The 19696-nt window shown below is 35.6% G+C and overlaps 1 protein-coding gene across 1 annotated transcript in view; it reads left to right on the forward strand.

Moving 5' to 3' along the window:
• The window catches only part of UNC13C (unc-13 homolog C (C. elegans)), a 176190-nt gene that overhangs the window by 9609 nt on the left and 146885 nt on the right, over positions 1-19696 (forward strand). Inside the window, exons 2-3 of the mRNA XM_009885724.1 lie at positions 10918-10940; positions 11471-11535. Coding sequence (XP_009884026.1) covers positions 10918-10940; positions 11471-11535 — 88 coding nt within the window. The remainder of the gene's footprint in view (positions 1-10917; positions 10941-11470; positions 11536-19696) is intronic.

Raw genomic sequence — 19696 nt, forward strand, 5'->3', positions numbered from 1 at the left:
TTGCTGATGGTACACTCTATCCCTTCATCCAGATCATTGATAAATATGTTGAACAAGACTGGGCCCAGTACTGACCCCAGAGGGACACCACTTGTTACTAACCTCCAACTAGACTCTGCACCACTGTGCACACACATTAGCAGTGTTCAGAAGTGGGCTCTAAGAAAGGACCATTGTAGAAAGAGAAATGAAAAGTAGACTTATACAGCATCTTATTTTTTAATTGCTTGAGGTAACTACGTTGACTGATTAAAATACTGTGAGTTGTATTTGGATTTGTGGGGTTTTTTTTCCTTAAAATTCCTTCTCAGGGTGCTGGTGGTTAAGGGAAGGATGTCTAGTCAGATGGTAGAATTCTAGTTTAGTGTATAAAATACTTCAGTAATTAATAAAAATAGAACATGTATATTTGCATGTATTATGCCTAACTGAGCTGCTAATTCCTTCATTCCCCAGTAGTAACAGCTAATCCCAGTCAGTCTTGTTCATACCAGGGTATAAAACAGGTTGTTGATAACAGTTATCTTTTTCCCTTTTTAACCAGTTTGCCAGTGTTTTAACAAAAGTAACAAAACTAAGTAAACAAAAGTAAAGTTTGTCTTGCAGGAATTCTTTGAAATCCAGAAGACCCCTCTGTTGTCATTAGCACCTCATTTCTTCAAGTATTTTGTTGTTAAAAATTTAAATACAAACTTAAGTTTGTACTTGTCCTTTAGTGAATAATGCTGCCATGGCACTATTGAAGGCTTAAGCGTAATTAAATCTAAATGAGCTGTCTTGAACTAGTGCAGCTTTAAGTTGATATAGTTTTATCAGACTTTATACAGCTTTAGGTATACTTCACTGTAAACATTCACCAGAAGCCCCACTGGGGAAGGCTTGAAGCAGCGTTGTGGCTTCACTTTGTTTCCTTTGAGTTTAGCATCACCTTGTACAAAATAATGAAACTTTTTTTAACATGATCTCTTTGAAATGCTTTTGCTTCACTGAGCCCAATGGCATTTCTTATCTTTCTAATCTCAATGTCCTCGTTCTGGTGGGGACAGGATTAAATATCCTTAGGATGTGGCCCTGGACACAGGTATTCCATACACGTGAGGCCGTGCCCAGTCTACTGGGGGCAGCCGGCCGGGGCAGGGGGTAGGAAGTCACCACTGGTACGGTAATCGTGTTTGTACATTCGTCTATTGGTGGTGGTGGTGGTGTTTTCCTCTTTCCTTTGCTGTTCTGTTAAACTGCCTCATTTCTCAACCCACGAGTTCTGCCTTTTTCTTCTGATTCTCCCTGCTGCTGGGGAGGGGTTGAGCGAGTGGCTGTGTGGTTTTTTGTTGCCGGCTGAAGCCAAACCACCACACTGGGGTGTAGTCTAATGGCCGGGGGGGGGAGGGTAGGAGAAGTTAATGAACGTGTGTGCTGCAATTAGTCTTGGCATCGTTGTGAAAAAATAGCCCAGACAGAAACACTTTTAGTTAATAAAAGTTAACAGCAATTGTGAGCCCCAAAATTTTCTTTTCTGTTTCAAAATATTGAAAAAACAGTATTCAGTGATGCAATGTTTTGTTTGTATTCTACCATATCCCTAACAGATATTTTGGTGTTTGTTTTTTTTAACCTGGAGTGATGAAAGACTTCATTAATATAAGGGCTGACTCTGTATGCTGTCTGGCCGATGTAGTTGTTCTGCAATGTTTAAAAAGAATAAATATATATTCATCTAATGTATGAGGTATAAAGAACTGGATTTGGGGGCATAATGCTTTTCAACAGAAGTTGATTCATCTACTGCTCTTCTCTTCATATGTAAATAATGTAAACAGGTAGATTACAGAGACTTTTCATCAGTGTAAATTCCCTTCCATATTCGCATCAGAAGACAGTGACAATGGAGCAGATGTATGTGTAAACAGCTGGGGAAGAAATTGATACCCTTGCTATACACTTGAATGGATGTGTGGTACTGAGGAAACAAGATTTATTGCAAGTTAAGGAATCTATTTTGGTGTTATACTGGGAATGATAATGAACTACAGAATTTAATAATCCAGTTTTTCCAACTTTTTTTTTCTTTCCTAACTTCATGTTTGTGTCTGCCTTTTGGTCAGATAAACAAAATGATGGATATCTTTTAACTTCCTTTTTTTTTTTGTGGTGGGATAAGAAGCTGAAGTGGAGGGCAACTAAACACACTTTCGGATCATGTGGTTAGGAATTGATAAATACAATACACTCTTGCACTCAACCTGCTTAGCTAAAATTCTAGAAAATCCTTTTTCATGTATATATGTATATATATATATATAGAAGTGCAAACTGGAAATCTTCCAGTAATATTATAGGGAGTAAAATAGTGTTCTAAAGAATTATTAACAACTCCATGAATTCAATCAGATGTTGGAGGTGAACAAATATATAATGATTTGATTGAGTCTGTCTTGCATATGCTTGTGTTTTGCGCACTGGTTTCGTGCGCTGGTTTCACATAGTTGGGCATAAGTCTTTACCCTTCCCACTTCTCTTCTGTCCTTTAATGGGGAAAAGGGACATCATAGATTTAAGACGGTATGTGGCAGTCCGTTCAGCCTGAGCTTAATAGAATTATAGAAAGGTTGCTTTAGAAAAATTATATGAGGAAATCCAGTCATTTAATAATAAAGATGATATATCCATCTTTTGTCTGTGAAGAAAGAGCAAGTAGTTACATTCACCACGTACTCTAAAGTTAGGACTTCATGGAAAGATGATCTGCATCAGTTGCCTGCTGCTACTACATGTTCAGTCTGTCAAAAGAAGGACTAGAGTAAGGAAAATCATACTGAGAGTAGTGATCATCATCTTAGAGACTATTACCATTCAGATAAAAGCAAACCCCTATTAACAAGAAGCTATGGTGGGGTTTTTTTTCCAAGATCTGTTAAAAAAATGAAATCCAAGTTTTAGAAACATTAAGTGAAAGAATTCTTTAAAAATGGTTTAATATGCCTTTCAGAAAAGATAATAGCGTTCTTATGTCTGATTGACCAAATAAATTAAAGATCAACAGTTTGCATAGTAACTCTTGCTGAATTAGTGTGCGTTACATCAGGAAAATATGTGTCACAAATACACTTGTGTAACAGTCTGGGAATTCAAAAAAAATCTGTTGTTATCAGATGCCCTTTTGCTGGAATAGCTATACCTATTCTTGAATACTCAAAAAAAAAAAAAAACACAAAAAAACCCAACAAAACCCACAAACCAAACAAAACCCCTCATCCTTAATCAGTAAGGTTTGGCAGAAATAATCCATAATTTGGCTATTAAAAACAAACAAGCAAAACCCCAAAAAACACCCCAGACCGCTTCTGTTTAGAGAACCAAATTCCTTTTCCTAAAAAAAGTAATTCATTAAAACTGCTATTTTCCTTCATAAAAGAAGAAAGTCTTTACTACTCTACTACTTTTGAGAACAGGAGACTATTTAACACTATTTTCACAGACTCTGGAATTAATGTAGATTGATTGATATTCGTCCAATTTGCCTGCCCTTTTTGTGCTGAAACAGATTTAAAATAAATTGCTAGACCTAAGAGAAAACCTGAGCGTGAACGTAATTTCCAAGGACTTATTTATCCTGGTTCTGCTATGGAAATGAACGCAAATCAATAATACAGATTAAGAAATATTTTCTGTTTTTATTTCTAAAACATTTAGGCCTTTTCTTTAGATCATTGTATTTTAGAAGTGGAAATAACACTGCATCATTTTATAATGCAGCTTCAGGATAAAAAGAATCTTGTTATAACAACTGGCTGAAAAAGTATCCAGGCATGCATTTAAAAAATGTAATGACTTGGAAAACATGAGTTCATAAATATGCTCAAATCTTCCTCTGATCTATTTGGGAAGTAGAATATTAAAATAAATTGTGAAACTAAAGAGATTCTCTGCTTTGCTGCCAAAGCGAAATTCTGGACAGGTGCCAGACTCTTTCTTTCAGCATATTTTCCAGGTGGTCAGTGGAGCACCTACACAGTTGTGTCTCCCTGGGACTCTAAATAGGAGAAAAATTCTGAAAGGTCTCCAGTTCCTGCTGATGCAAAGTTATTGTTGAAACTGATGAAACTTTGTCAACCATGAGATTTGCCACCTTGATCAGTAGAGAGCATTTTTAAGATGCATGATCAGAAGTTTTAATAAACCTGAAAATAAAGGCAGGACAGATATGTAAATAATTCTAACAAAGAACATAGATGCATACATACAGACACCTGCACTGTTATATTGCTTAGTACTTACCATTTTTGTAAGAGTTTTCTTCCGCACTTGCCTCATGTAAAACTGATTCACTCCACTGAAAAATTCACTGATTTTCAGATTAAAATGACATGTGCATGTATGTGATTATAAATTGACTCATTTTTTCTTCCACTGCTCTAAGTCTTGAAGTTAGTCTGACTTACCTAAATTTTTTAGGCCCATAGTTTGGGTTTTTTGAAGATAATTTTTAAGTGTTTGAGACTATTTTAGATAGTGCTTTAAACCTTAGCTAGGAAGAGGATACAACTCCACAGGAGAAGAAACAACTTCATATCAACAGCAACTATGAACATCATAGCCTGTGAAATGTGTGACTGTTTCCCAGACATGATGTTCTGCTCATTGTTCTTGATCCTAGGTGTATATATTGGTTTTGGTCTTTAACAGTAAGATATTTATATCACTTATGCATTTGCAACCATTAGCATTTTATTTTACAACAGCAATCTCTTGTTCTTCCCAATTCACCACATTTGGTTTGACTACTGGAATATCTGAGTGTGGTCTATATATTTTACTGATGCAACTGAGGCAGACGTTGCTCTCCAAGATCACACCTGATGTGCTCAGCAACTAATGGATTTTCAGTCCCCAGGGCCAAAACCAGTACTGGAATGAAGTAAATACCCCCAAAACACTTGTGGTGTAGACGCTTGCATCTTCAGCACCACTTTGACCTTCTGATCTGTTTTTATGGCACTAAACTATTTGCTATGGCACACATATTCTTTCCCAAGACGGGCAGCAGCTGGCTCCTGTGTCCCAGGCAGCTATTTAACATTCCTGCCCTACTGTCACTTCTGTCTATGCTGTTGCCACAAATCAACTTTCATGTCTCAGTGAAATCCTCAAGTTCTGTGTAAAAAGTACCAAGGAACACGCTTTTGTTTGAGTCCTGAGGGACTGTTCTCACAGTTGGTGTCAAACCCAAGTAGCTGTTTGCTTGGATTTCTTTGGAAGAAACACAATGGGGCTTCAGTTTGTAAGTAAGACCATGATAGAGTGGTCCAAGGCAAATATTTTGTGAGGATGTTTGCTGTGATATGCAAAGACTTGCAATAATCAATCATCTGATTGCTTTCATAGGCTATAATTAATTACTCGGTTCTATTTACCATTATTTGTAATGAAATTGCTAAAATATGCATCTTTATCCTTTATGAATAATGTATGCTTTACCATTTGGATGTGTTTTAGAGTCGGAATAGAGTGCTTGAAATGATCTCTGCATTTTATTCCCAACCCTTGCTCTGACAAGCTGGAGACTGGCGAGAAGGTCTTCAAGCAGACTGTAGTTTTTTTGAGAACACCAAAAATTAATAAGTACTAGTATCGTACTGCATTCTGTAATCAAATAGTGCTCTTGATAGTCAATAATTTATGCTTTCAGAGGTAAGTTTGAGAAGTTGGTAGAAGTATCTATTAGCTGTTGAAAGACAATAGAAAACAAGAGTCTTTAGAAGTCTAATAGTACTCGATGTCTGAACACCAGAGATGTTTTCAAAGCTTGTCCTCTTGTTTCAGATTTGCATACCAGTTTATTAATAAAGACACAAATGCAGTTTTTATCTTCAGCAAGCCGACCTGCTGTTTTGGCTCTCAATGTATCCGCTAGTAATTTTTCTACATCACTGCTAGTAAAGTGCTAGCAGCAATTCTTCTATTTCTCCTGTCAACCAAGCTTTATTCAAGTTTGACCTTCTCTTTGTCAGACAAGCATCACTCATCCCTTATGATGTGCTAGCTTGAATATTACCTTTCAAGCATTATACAGTATGTCTTCCTAGAATATGCTTCAGCAACACAACATCCTCTAGACTCACATACTGTAATATTCTATTCTGTAGTGATAATATTAGCTTCTGGGTACAGCATTTATTATTTTAGCATGGCTTAATTGATGTTATCGTTTTGGACAGGCAAACTACTACTTTAATGTGCTGCTTTTATTTGACCTTGGTTTTCATCCTTTATTTCCCTTTCTTAGCAGAACATACTAATTAGAATTGTCCAGCTCAGACTACAAACTACTTCTGACTATGGGTACTTTACACATGTTATTTCCACGGAACAGCTGTATTGTTATCTAATTCCAGCAAGTATTATGTCTAAAGGGTTTGCTTCTAGGAATGACGTAATTATCAGTCAGTTTGATGTTCTTGCAACCGTTTTGCAGAATTAAAGATTAAAATGGTACTTTTAGAGAATAATGAACTTTAAATCTTTTTCCAATTTGGTGTTATACAATTACGTCCACTTACAGTAGTGGAAAATCAAGGTAGTATTCATAATACCATTTTATTTTCATAATTTCATAGTACCATTTATTTTTTAAGGTTTCCTAACAGTTTTATTTTTATGACCTTATTACAGTTCTTGTGCTGTGGCAGGGGGGTGGTGAGCTACATTTTTGCAGTCTTTAAAGAAAGAGAAGTGTATTAGGATGATGCTCTGCTGCTTAGAAAAATGCAAAAGTGAAATAATGCACAAGGCTTGACAGATGCTTATGACCAGAGATGAAGGGGAATCTTCTGAACTTCTGTGATATAAATATCTCTGCTGACTGATGAGACTATTGTCCAGTTGTATTTCTGATGGTATCAGAAGCTACAAAAGCAAAGGTCTATCCTCACTCCTGTATCTTCCTTGCTAGTTTATCTTTCATGCTGGAAAAATGTGCCTTTTCAGCATCATGTAGAGATTTTTTTTGTCTTGGAAGTTTGGGTATAGGAACTAGTTAAATTGTATGATGAATTCATTTGTTGTGTGGCAAGTTACAAGTAGCAACATTGCAATTAATAATGGATAAATCAGACCATGTGTTAATTTGAAAACAGTTGTTAACAGTGTAAAGTTCAACTTCTATAAGATCTATTAGTTTTCCTACTGAGTTTGAATAGCAATTATGCATCATTAATAAATACTTGTTGGAAATTTTACTTAGCCTTCTCAACACCTTTAAACTGATATATAGACAGAAAATAACTTGGGGGCTGAAAGAACGCCAAATAAGCCTCCGTCACTCCAGTTCCCCCCGCCCCCGGCCGGGGACTAACTTACCTCAGTGGTTACTTGTGAACCATTTTCAGCAGAAGCCAGGATTTAGTGGGTATGGTGAATGTTATACAGCCTTTTAATATCTGAAACTTCTTATTAACAGAACCTTAAAGACTGATTATAACCACTGAATATTTTTTATTTCTTGTTTACCTAAAGGTTTATGTCTGCTTATGGGAGGCTTAGGGAGTAGTAGTAAAGAAGGATTAGAGATAAGTGGCAAAGCATGGTACGATAGTACAGAGCTGGAGAGAACTTTCCTAGCTAAGCAGGAACATTTCAAAATACGGTTTGATAAATATTCCTTAAGGTTGTCCTCTCCTTCCTGAAGTTTTTATGTTCTATCATCAACTCTTAAGAATTCTGCATAGAAAATGAGCTTATTTGGAGAAATGTGATATGATAGCTGATCCTCGTGCTGTAATTAATGATATGTTACCTTTTCTTCTTCTTTGTATTAATTTTTATAATGATATAAATTTAAATAAACAACAGAAACCTTGTATCCCTACATTATCCTTAACTAAGTTAAAACAGTTTCTTCTTCTTTTTGTCAGTTAATTGATTAAATATAAATGAGTGTGAAATTATCAGCCTGCCTAAAAAAAAAAAAAGAGGCAGGGGTTCCTTTTTCCTTCAGTATTTTACATTTGTAAGTATAATTTTCACTACTAAGTAGCTAGGTGACCATCTTGCTCTTCATCATTCATGGTGTGTATATATATGGAATGCACTGAGCTGAAATAGCAACAATTATGGAGCAATATCACTCCATGGATTTTTCCTACAATCCTAGTAAAATACCCTCCGGTTATCTAAAATGGCGTATGGTATAGAGGCATAACACGAAGGCTATATTTGTATTTCGTAATGTAGTGAATTTTCACATAAAATAAAAATCTAAGGAGAAACAAACTAATTGAGATAAAATAGGAAGTATCCCATAGGGTTAACTAAATGAATCTGAGTTCTTAGTATATTCAAAACTTTTTTAGGTTAGTCGGTTGCCACAGAATGTGTGGATGACAGAAATGAGTTCTATGAAGATAAGCTTTTTTAAGTAAATCATTGTCATTCAGCAGTATAATCTGAGATGTCTAGCCTTGTTTCCCTGATTTGAAAATACATTCAGTGGTCTCTTACATAATCACAGTTCATTTCTTATCTACGTCAAGGAATGTTGCTGTCTGTTCTGGTAGCCTAATGACTACCGAAGTGACTTGCTTGGTGGCTGTACGCTTCCTGATTTGGTGCTCTCACAAACACAGAGAACGCTTCCACAGTTCAGTTTATTTCACTCCTGGTGAGTTCAGAAGAGGCAAGAAACAATGAAGTTTTCAAACTAATTTTGTCTCTGAAGATGCAGTCATTTCTTACAAAAAAGAGATGCTCTCAAAATCTCATTTTGGGAAATTTGCATCAGTTGTCTGCTTTATGCAATTTCTATTAAAAAAAGAGGCCATTAGATTGGTGATAGCAACTGCAAAGAAAAACAAGTTGAATGAGACATGTAATATCTTTTTTCCCCTTCCTAATTTTTGATTGTTGCTCTCCTTCCTAAATTTAGGCAAAATTAGGTTCCAGTAAAGAAAGTATAGTGAAATTAGATGAAGCTGGCTGAAACCCAAGAGAGGTAAAGAAAATTTCATGTATCCGTCTCTCATAATCTGAAATACAAAATTCCTTTTAATGTGGAGACAAGTCTCAACAATTTTGTATTTTTTAATATAACTTTCTAAAAAACTGATTCTTTAGGCAGCTGGTAGAAAAGTAGCTGTAAACTGTTTAAAAATTGCATTTCACATAAATAATACTGAGATTTATATTTCTATAAATCTACTCGGTCAAATGAGGGTAATTTGACATCTAAAACACTGTTGCTTGATTTAGTCAAGAATTAATTTCTGAAGCAAAATAAAAATTCTAGTATTTCTGAAGGGGGAAAGTTGTGAAGTGAGAAAAGATCAGAATAGTTCATATCCCAGCAGAAAAAATACCTTAATGGATTTTTCTGAAACATAAAAATAAAAATTTATACATGTCCATTTATATTCAGGAGAAGAACTATGAAAAGAATCAGTTCACAGCAAGCATGTATTCTTGATGCGCAGAGATGTGCTTACTCTATTTTTACTAAAATGTGGAATTTACTATTAGTTTTAATTTAACATTCCGTATAACTCAAAACATAAGTTTTCCTTGGGACAATAAACTATTGCTCATTCTTTTAGGCATACTCTTTGTAAAAGGATTGTTCACAATAGCTGTGAAAGAAAAGCTAAGATCTGTAGTCAAGCATAAAAAATGGCAAATTTTGTGGTCTCACAAAGGAGGAGGGACTGTTGCATAGTTGGATTTTCCGTGGATTCACATTTGGTGTTGTGATACTGCTAGTATCCCGTAGCTCATCCTCCCTAACCTTTTTGAAGAACACAAAATCAGGTATAATTTCAGTGGTAAAACATGTTTTGAACAACCTATCTCCAGTTTCCATTATGCCTGTTCTTGCGCACGTGCTTTGCTTTGATCACATAAGTAGCTTATAAAATTAGTGGCACAATAGAGCCTTTTGGTTCCCTGGATTGTTGGTACTATACTGTATGCACCTTTATATTTGCCAATATATTTTTCATATATGTCTTTGAATGTGATACTGACTTGTAGATAAACTGGTCTAAAAATGAAATGTGGCACATGTTTCAGGTGTAGATGATCATTTTGTGATGTATGTAATGTGGGATATGTCTAAATATCTTTAAAATACCTGAACGATTTAAAGGGCCTATAGAATGTGTACTCCATTTGGGAAGGAAAAATGGAAAGAATCAGTAAGGTGACAATCAAAACAATGTAGTTTTGTGTATGTGCTGTACTATAAAGTGCAAAAAAAAAAAAAAGAAGAACTTATTTGTGGAATAGTATATAAAACCAATTTTAAATGTACTTGTATTTTAAAATTGACAAGACAATAAAATAAGGGTAGTTTTTCCTGTCAGCAAATATTTTGTCTGACAGTAAATGTGAATACATCACATTTTTGCATTAAGCAATTTATAATGATATATCATACCTTATACTTTCGTAATTGTAGTTCTATTGACATTTGAGTGTAATTTCCATCATCACGAATAGCTGTGCTAGAATAGAGTAGTAACAGTTCAGGAGATTATTTATTTTTTAAAATATCCTTAGTAGAAACACTCATTTTCCTTGAAAACAGAACATTTTTTTTTTTGAACAGTGCAACTATATTAAATACATACACATCAATGTTAAAAACCAAAACTAAAAATCATGTGGAGCTGGGATACAGTATATAAGTTCTGTGGTATCCACACAGTCCTGCATAAGTGGCTGGGGTTCTTATCTACTGAGAACATCTTTTTGCTTGTTTAAAATGTAGTGACAGTGGCCTTGCTGCAATGATACAACTAAGCACAGGTATTAATTGGATTCTGCTCTGCATTAGCAGATTAAAATAGTGACTTTTTTTATAGCGCGAGATATTTTCTGAGAGACTGTTTTGTCTAACCTGTATTCCCCTTCTTCCCAATTCTCTTTCAGATAGCGGTTCTGTGGATGAAAAGGTTTAAAATCACGTATTTACTATAGGGATCATGTATTTTGTTGATGTTTGTTTGTGACTTATTTGACCTGTTTGGTTCCTTCATTTTAGTTGTGAAATCTGCATGTTTTTCCCAGCTTTCCACTCTTTTGTTCTCCTTTGAGTGCGTTGCAAATGTGTTGCATTTTTATACAGGATAACCCTCACTGTTGTGCTTATCATAATTGCCAACACAGGGGTCTGCTACTGTCAAACATAATATCTGGGATTTTTGCCTCTAATTGTCATCTACACTGCATACACTATAGGACTTCAAGGACAACAATATTTGGGAAGCAATATCTTATCTTCCCATGGGTTCTTCCAGACTGTTTCATTAAATGCTGAATGCTACCAAAACGTATTCCAAAGCAATAGTTACTCTAGCTTTGGCCTGGAGCTGACCCTGCTAAACATTTTCATATTAGGTGTTGTATGTTTGATCCAGTTAAGTTCTGTCCAAGACTTACTAAGAGCAACTGAGTAACTGTACTTTTTTGGTCTTTATTGAAGGCTCGGATAGTAAGTGGAAGTTCCTTGGATACTTCCAAGCTTTATGCAGTCCAGGCATTTAGTGGGTAAGTACCAGTATGACTCTGATTTGTTTTATTCGTATCTGCAAATTAGTCTCATAATGTTCAAGTATTTTTTCTAAGTTTGTTTCTTAGAAGAAATTCAATTATTTTAAAAGGAAGATAGTGAGTTTCATTGTATATGTCTTCTCCTTTTAATTTTTTTAAGTCCTTATTTTTTAAGAAATTAATACAATTCGGTTGCACAGGTCAACTGGATGACAAAATTTTTCACCTCTTTGCATACAAAATAAATGCCATTTGAAGCTGTAGTTTGATTTTATGTCTTTAATTTAGTAAATGTGTAGTAATATAATAACATCAGTCTAATATTTGAAATCTAAAAGGTTAAGGGAAAAAGATCTTCTAGTTGCTGAGAGTGAATGTGACAGAAACCTGTACATTTTGTTTGGTTGTCTCCAGACAAAGTTATCTTACATCCAGTTCTAGGGATTCCTTCCTTTGAGGAAAATCTCTCCTTCCTATTTTGAATACCTTTTTATTATTCAGTTTGGAAAGGGAAGAAAGTAAAAGCCACTGGTAAAATTTATCAGTTATATTAGTTAACTATTTAAAAGGGATATTATCCTCTTGATGGTGCACCATATAAGCACTGTTTGCTATAGTCATGCTTTGTTACAAAGACAAGGTGATAAGATCAAATTATCTAGTTTATCATCCATCTTCTCATTTGTACATCTCAAAGGCTATACAACAGAACCTAGACACTATGAATTTTTTCTGTTTAGATTCCTATATTTTGGGTTTTTTTCCCCTAAAAGGTACTAATGGTAGTAATCTGCTTAATATAATTATATATATATAATATATATATAAAGTTATATATATATATAATTTTATATATATAATTATATAATATAATGCTGCTGTGGATGATTTAGTTCAGGTCACATTTGTACTTATTGCTAGATCTTAAACAAATTTAAGATCACTCCTTTAACCTAACCTTTAGGTGGTTAGGTAGTTTCCATATAGTTTGTCATAACTCGAAGTGTTTTATTTCTTCCTTTTCCAGCTCATAGAAACTTCTGAGTTGCTGTAAAATTGTGAGGCCATATGTGACATTGTGCAGGATTAGTTGCTGAATGCAATGTGAAACATTTAAAATATTGTAAGAGGTAATTGATGTGTTTTTTCATTAATGTGCTCTTTGGCATTAGAATAAAATTATAGTGTACTTCCCTTGGCTCACAAATGACACATTGCTTTCACTTTGATCAGTTGATTTTGATTAGTTGCAGTTTTCTTATAAGGTTGAAAAGGTCATTAGTAAAACTATAAAAACTTTTGCCTTGTATATTGATCAGCACTGTTTCTTGCTATGCCAAAACAACTACTCCTTTGAATGGGATTTTCTAAGTACTGTATCCCTCTGTTTTAAAAATAGAACAATGTAAGTGTGGTGGATTTTCTTTCGTGACTTCCAAATGCAAGAAATTAGTATTTCTATTTGAATTATATTGTTTGTCAACATGAAACTAGCACATCTGAAGCAACTTTTTTTTTGTCTTGATTAGATTACCAATTTGAATATTTTTTGGAGCAATGTATTAGCCATAAAAACCTTTACTAAAACTCTCTATACTGGTGTTCACATTATTCTTCTAATGGAATCATGGAAGGCTTCGATTAGAACATTGCAACTGTGCCGGTAAATTATGACAGTAACCTTTTGATTTGATGTGTGACAATTTATATTTGGTGGCTTCTTTGTTGAAAAAATTCATGCATATCAGAATCAGAAGGCATCACAGAGGCAGCTTCTGATACTTGCCTCAAATTCTTTTTGTCATGTCTGCAGAGAAGGTATATCCTTTTCTCTTTTGTGCTGTGCAATGTCAAATCATATTTACTCATAGGCTTTGATGGCCTCAGATTTGAGTAATTTATGATTTGAGGCACCACAAAAAGTAACATACCTTACCGATGAGAAGCAGGAATCTGACATCTTAAAAACTGCATAGTAAGCTGTAGTCTGCTGAAACTAAGAATGATTATACTCAGAAGCATTAGTGTGTAAGCCTGGCATAAAACTTTGGGGTATATGCATTTATTTTTTTTTAAAAAAAAAAAAAAAGCTTTTCATGCCTTTTAACAACTATTTTTGAGAAGTTTGGTGTATAGGTCTGCAGAGTTTTTAGAACTAGTAAGAGAACAGTACTTACACTGTGTTTCAAGAATTTGAACTCATTTTGATGTTAGAAATTTACGTTCTCAGATACTTTTATAGGTGCTGTTCAGTGCAGAATTGTATATTATGTTCAGTGCTGTATTCTTAGAATAAGAGGAAATGTGTTTGTTTTTTCACTAGGAATATCAGAAATCTGACACTGAAAATAATGCTAGCCCAAAACTGTCTTGGATGTATTATCTGTGTTTTTTAATGACCCGGTTTTGATCACTGCATGTGGTTGGGCTTTCATTGCGCAAGCTAGAGAAATTTTGCTTAACGTAACCGAAATCTTAAGGAAAAATTTCAATTTCATATGATTTTTCTTCTTTTCCTTATTTCCATTTCTTCAAGTAACCTTCTTCTTGTTGCTCCATTGCCTTCTGTTGTTTCCCCCTCGATATGAGTAAGCATAATAAGAGAACTCATTCTGTCATGTTGCTTGCGATCTGCAAAACCAGAAGAGAAACAGTTTAACATCGAGTTAATGTGTAGTTTAGGAATAGAATTTTGTAAGCAGACTCTGTGAGTGTAGGTACTGACAATCAAGTATTGATAACTATGCATGCAGGAAGCTGTGCGTGACTACAGTTTTGCTGTATGCGCTACTTTCCGTAGCCAATTACTTAATTACAGTTTCCTAGTAGGTGTAGGACTTAGAAAAGCAGTGCGCAAGAGTGTGCAGAATTCTTATTTTTGGTAGGTTGCACACAAAAAACAATCTCATAGAAGTAAGGAGACCTTTTCCCACTGACAAGGAGCATACAGACAAGTTGATCTTTTTACGCTCTCTCTTCCATTCACAGGTGAATAAATTCAAATATTGAATCCTTTGAGAATAAGGTGTGTCAGTCCCTTGTACAGATACCCTGTAACCACTGTACAGGACTACTTCAAATGACTGACAGTAGCTCGATACTAGCTCATGTTTTTAGATTAAACCTTCCTTCTTTTGCTGGCAAAGTTTAGACTGGGCCTCTACTCCCTTTACAGTCTGCAATATCTTTGTGCAAGCTTCTGTTTCACTAGGCCTCCCTGAAAACAGTGATGCAATTGTAATTTAGCTTCTCGTTCAGCTGAAGAGCCCTGACATCTCATAGACTGTTGCGGATCTGTTTTAATCACACTTTCCACTGTACTCCTGCATGCAAAAAGTAATGCCGAATTGTTAGAATCCCTTAGCCTCTTCACTGCCAGCGTAACAGGCTACAGCCTTAGCTATGACTCCTTTTCCATCTTGTTCTCCCTAAAAGGTTTTGCTGTTTGAAGTGAGGGGAGATTCTTTCCCTTGCAAACCTTGATACCTTGCTTTATCCATATAGAAATATCTTGATTGCTTCTCTTCTGCCTTACTCTTCCCTCTCTCTCATAGCACAATGCTGTGAACCCACATCACATGCACCAGCAAATCCCAAGTTCATGGCACAGACCAACTCTTCATTCGCTGCAATGATCTCCACTTGAGAATGAAATGAGCGAAAAGCCAGGATGAGAAAGAAAAGGCAAAGACCAAATACAGTTTATGTATGGCTTCTCATGCTACTTTTCTGTTAAAAGGCAAACCTTCCATCTTTCCTGTTCTTTATATGACAGTATCAAATAATATCTTCTTTATTTTATGTTTTTCTTCTCCATTTTATTGAAAATGAGACACTTTACAATTGATCCTTTCAGTATTTTTGAAAAGTACATGGAGGTCAGCTGGGTTTTTCATCATGTATGTGAATCTAGAATAGTAGTGTTTTACTTTTTCTAGAGACTTGCTCTGTATTAATTCACTGCTTGCCTGATGGCAGTGATGTCAGAGACCGATAATTTTACCACATGGCCTAATCCATTCTGAAATTTGCTAATGGTACACAGATGGTGCTGCATGCAGATGATTACTCCTTTCCTTCAGGAGCATGTTCTCAATGGTGAATCAAATTTATTTTTCTTGAATTCTCTGACAAATTCAAATAGATGATTGTTACGCATAATATCTTCAGAAGTACACAAAAAATAGTCAATTACAGGTGTTTTTTTTTCTTGTGTGCCTTCAACTTTATCATCTTCTGTGTCAGGGTTGTTGGGTTGTTATTGGAGGTGAGGAAGGGAGTAGAGAATTTAATGTCTAACCTACATAACATGCACAGTTTGTCTATGGCTGCAGCATGTAATTATCCAAAGACTATACACAAAGACTAATGTTTCACTGTCAATACAGCTTTGCCCAGTTCGTTAGTTCTGGTAATGTAGCTATTCTCCTGTGTTCCAACAAAATTTGATCAATCCAGATCAGTATATTAATCTTTACTTCCAGTTGATAGCCAACAATCTTTGTGTACTTTCGGTCCTCTTAACTGTTACTAGAAGGCTCAAATTTGTTCTTGTATGGAGAATTTGTGCATAGGAGAATTTCTAGTTCATATACCCAAAGTCGGGGCTGTTTCAGTAAAGATGCAAGAAAAAGTACTAAAAATGCAGTTTTCCTATAATAAGATTGAAATATGTGTTTTCAGCGCACATATATATTAGCGGAACTGTATTCTCCTGCTGGATCTCCCAGTGGATTCTTCTACTCTCAATTTAAATCTGAAATGGATCTTCCCAGGCAGATGTATATTTATGGTTTATTTCTCTGTGAGATATGAGAGTTTCGTGGGTCAGCCTTTCCATGTCTGTAAAGGATATTGATCACCTTGTTGTGCACCAATCCCCTTTTGTGCTGTTACTTTTTTTGGTCTGTGTGCTTGAAATGATTTTTTGTTTTAATAAGTTTTGTAATTTCTTACCTTTATATAGTGCTTCTAACTGAATATTTGGGGGAAAAAAAAACAATTAACAGCATTTAAAAATGTTTTAAAAAGAATATGAACTGCTGTATGTGCTCTACTACCAGGAATAACATGGAAATAACTTGCCTACAGACCCCCAGTTGCTTCCCCCCTCCCCCCCTTAATATATGCTATCGCTTCGATCCTTCTATATGTGCCTGTATCCACAGACTACCAGTTTTCAGCCTAAATGGCAATGATCAGAATTTATGGTGTAGCCCTTCTTTAGCATATTACCTTGCTTATGCACTTTCCCTCTGTCTTCCCACCAAACCTAAAACGTAGGTACACAGGATCATATGTGCTCCAAGCTCCTTCATTCCAGCACTTGATACTATTAGGTCCTCCCAAGTTTAAAAATATGGTCTCTGTTGTTGTTGTCGTTCTCTTCCTTTGCACCCCACCCCTCAAACAGTCCCGACACCTCAAATGGCTGCAAGGCCATCGCCACCTGCTCCAGCCAAACCTTTGCCAAAGTTGCTTTTCTCCTTGTTTTCCTTTAATTTCCAAAGAGGAAGGGTGAGTCACTCTTTATCCCAAATTATGCAAAGAGGCAGCTGTTGGACCCAGATGAATTCAAAGTTTGATAAAAGATAATTCACGAACGTGTTCGTTCATGTCAAAATACAGAACACTGAGTACTAAACAATACAAGCCTCAGCGTCCTGCAGGTAAAGCAACCGCTTCAGATAATTCCTTGGATTCTAGTTGACTGTTGCCATAAGGAACATGTTAATTTCTCATGCAAAAAACAGGATTTATTATCATTTCACTAGATTCTTTCAGAGAAGCGTACCACTTTGTGATGAAAGCAACTGGAAACGTCTTGTGGTTTCTTCTTCTGTCATTTATAAGCTGATTTGTTAAAATATCTACTGCTAATCAAAAAAGCAATTGGAAGTGGGTTTTGAAGCATGCTAACTTAGAATGACTGTTAAACTTGTGGATGCCAAGTGCAAACAATATAAAGAGAATTTTAGAACACCGCTAACTAGAAAACCCTCTAGACATCAGACCATATCTAGTTGTTTTTCCAGTTGTCTTATTTCTCTACAGACTATGTATTCTTATCAGTATTACTGAAGTGAGAGAGTGCATTCAGATACTAATTTATTCGTAGCTTTTTCTGATTGAAATATTAACCGGTAACTAGTCTTAGCCTGGCTTCAAACTTCCCACAGTCGACATATCTCTGATACCTCTCATTTCAGCAAAGGTTTTAATGTGTAATTCATATTTCAAGGTAGTTATAGACTAGGAGTAACAAGTTTGGGGTTTGTTTCTTTCTTTTTAGTAATGCTACTACAGATAATCACCAGTATACCTCTATATGGTATTCATGCTTAGTTTTCCTCCTATTTTTCTGGTCCAGGTAAGAGTTCTTGTCTAGTTCCGCTGGAATTTATTTTTTTCCAACAACAAAATGAACTTTTTCAGCACAGTGTGCTGGTAGATTGCATGGCTACTTTTCCATTCCCTGATAAAGCATTTTGTACTTCACCTGACAAGGTATGAGTATAGAAATCACATTTTGCTTTACAACAGTTTATATACTGAAATTTCTAGATATTCTTCATTAAAATGACTCATGGTAATAATACAGAAAAATGTGCTTACATTTGATGATAAAGAAAAAACATCCTGGATTGATTCAGTGAAGGACTTAGCCCTGATTAACTGCATATTTGAGGTAAAAGTCACTTCTCTTCAGTATGCAGTAGAGCTGCCTTAAATACATAGAGTAGGTAAAACTTAGACTTCATTTACATTGGCATTTTGTCCCAGTTAAGGCAACTAAAGACCAACAAGATACTTCAGTGGAATTAGTATAAACTCCCACTATAATCAAGATTAAAATACACTGTAACAAGTAACAGCTGTGAATCACAGAATCATAGAATGGTTTGGGTTGGAAAGGAGCTTTAAAGGCCACCTAGTCCAACCCCCCTGCAATGAGCAGGGACATCTTCAACTAGATCAGGTTGCTCAGAGCCCCGTCCAACCTGCCCTGGAATGTTTCCAAGGATGGGGCATTGACTATTTCTCTGGACATCCTGGGCCTGTGTTTCACCACCCTCATTGTAAAAAATGTTCTCTTTCAATCTAGTCTAAATCTTCCCTCTTTTAGTTTAAAACCATTACCCCTTGTCCTATCACAACAGGCCCTGCTAAAAAGTTTGTCCCTTTCTTTCCTCTAGGCCCCCTTTAAGTACCAAAAGGCAGTAATAAGGTCTCCCTGGAGCCTTCTCTTCTCCAGTCTGAACAACCCTAACTCTCTCAGCCTCTCCTCACAGGAGAGGTTCTTCATCCCTCTGATCATTTTTGTGGCACTTCTGTAGACCTACTCCAACAGGTCCATGTCTTTCCTGTGCTGAGGGCTCCAAGCAAACGATCGTCTTTTTTATGGTAGGAACTGAAACCAGTAAAGTCCTTAGAGGCTCAGTTGTTTTCTATGATCTTTACTATGCACTGATTTGAATGCTGGGCAAAGGAGAGGCAGGAAGTATTACTGTCTTGTATGAATTCATCTAGTCATTGATTCATTACACAAAAGGAAGGAGATAGTTTCCTGTATAAGATGCAGTTTCAAAATTGCGGTTCTTCCCTGAAGTCTGGTTAGTTTCTTTAATCTCTTAAAAGTATTCAGGTGAATGAGTACGTATGTGTAAGAACTCTCTGACACTGCCAAACTTCAGCAATTAAAAAAGTTGAAGGCAAGTTGCAAAACCAGCTGATGTAATACATAAACTTGTTGATAGTAGCTATAGTACTGCCCTAGTATTTCAGATGAGATGGTGCAGCTCATTTAAAACTAGAATATTTTATGTCCTTAGTATTTTGCAGATGATAATTGGAATGAGTTTTAGTAACACTTCTTTTTTAAATAACAAAATGGGCACCACTTGACCATATATAATTTTTAAGCAAGTATTTGTTATTTTTACATATACATAGAGAAAAAAACCAACGGATCTAGATGCTTCTGCTAAGATGACCTTGAGCTTAAAATCATAAGGAAAAGATTGCAGGGGGAAGTACAGATTGAGTAGAAAACTAACCTATTTAAAGAGACAGGTGGAGTTATGGCAAATTACTAACTGAGCATAAATTACACCACTAATATCATAACAAAATATCTTTATCTTATGTACTCATCTGT

The sequence above is a fragment of the Charadrius vociferus genome, unplaced genomic scaffold (genome assembly GCF_000708025.1).
Source record: "Charadrius vociferus isolate BGI_N301 unplaced genomic scaffold, ASM70802v2 scaffold325, whole genome shotgun sequence".
Lineage (NCBI taxonomy): Eukaryota > Metazoa > Chordata > Aves > Charadriiformes > Charadriidae > Charadrius > Charadrius vociferus.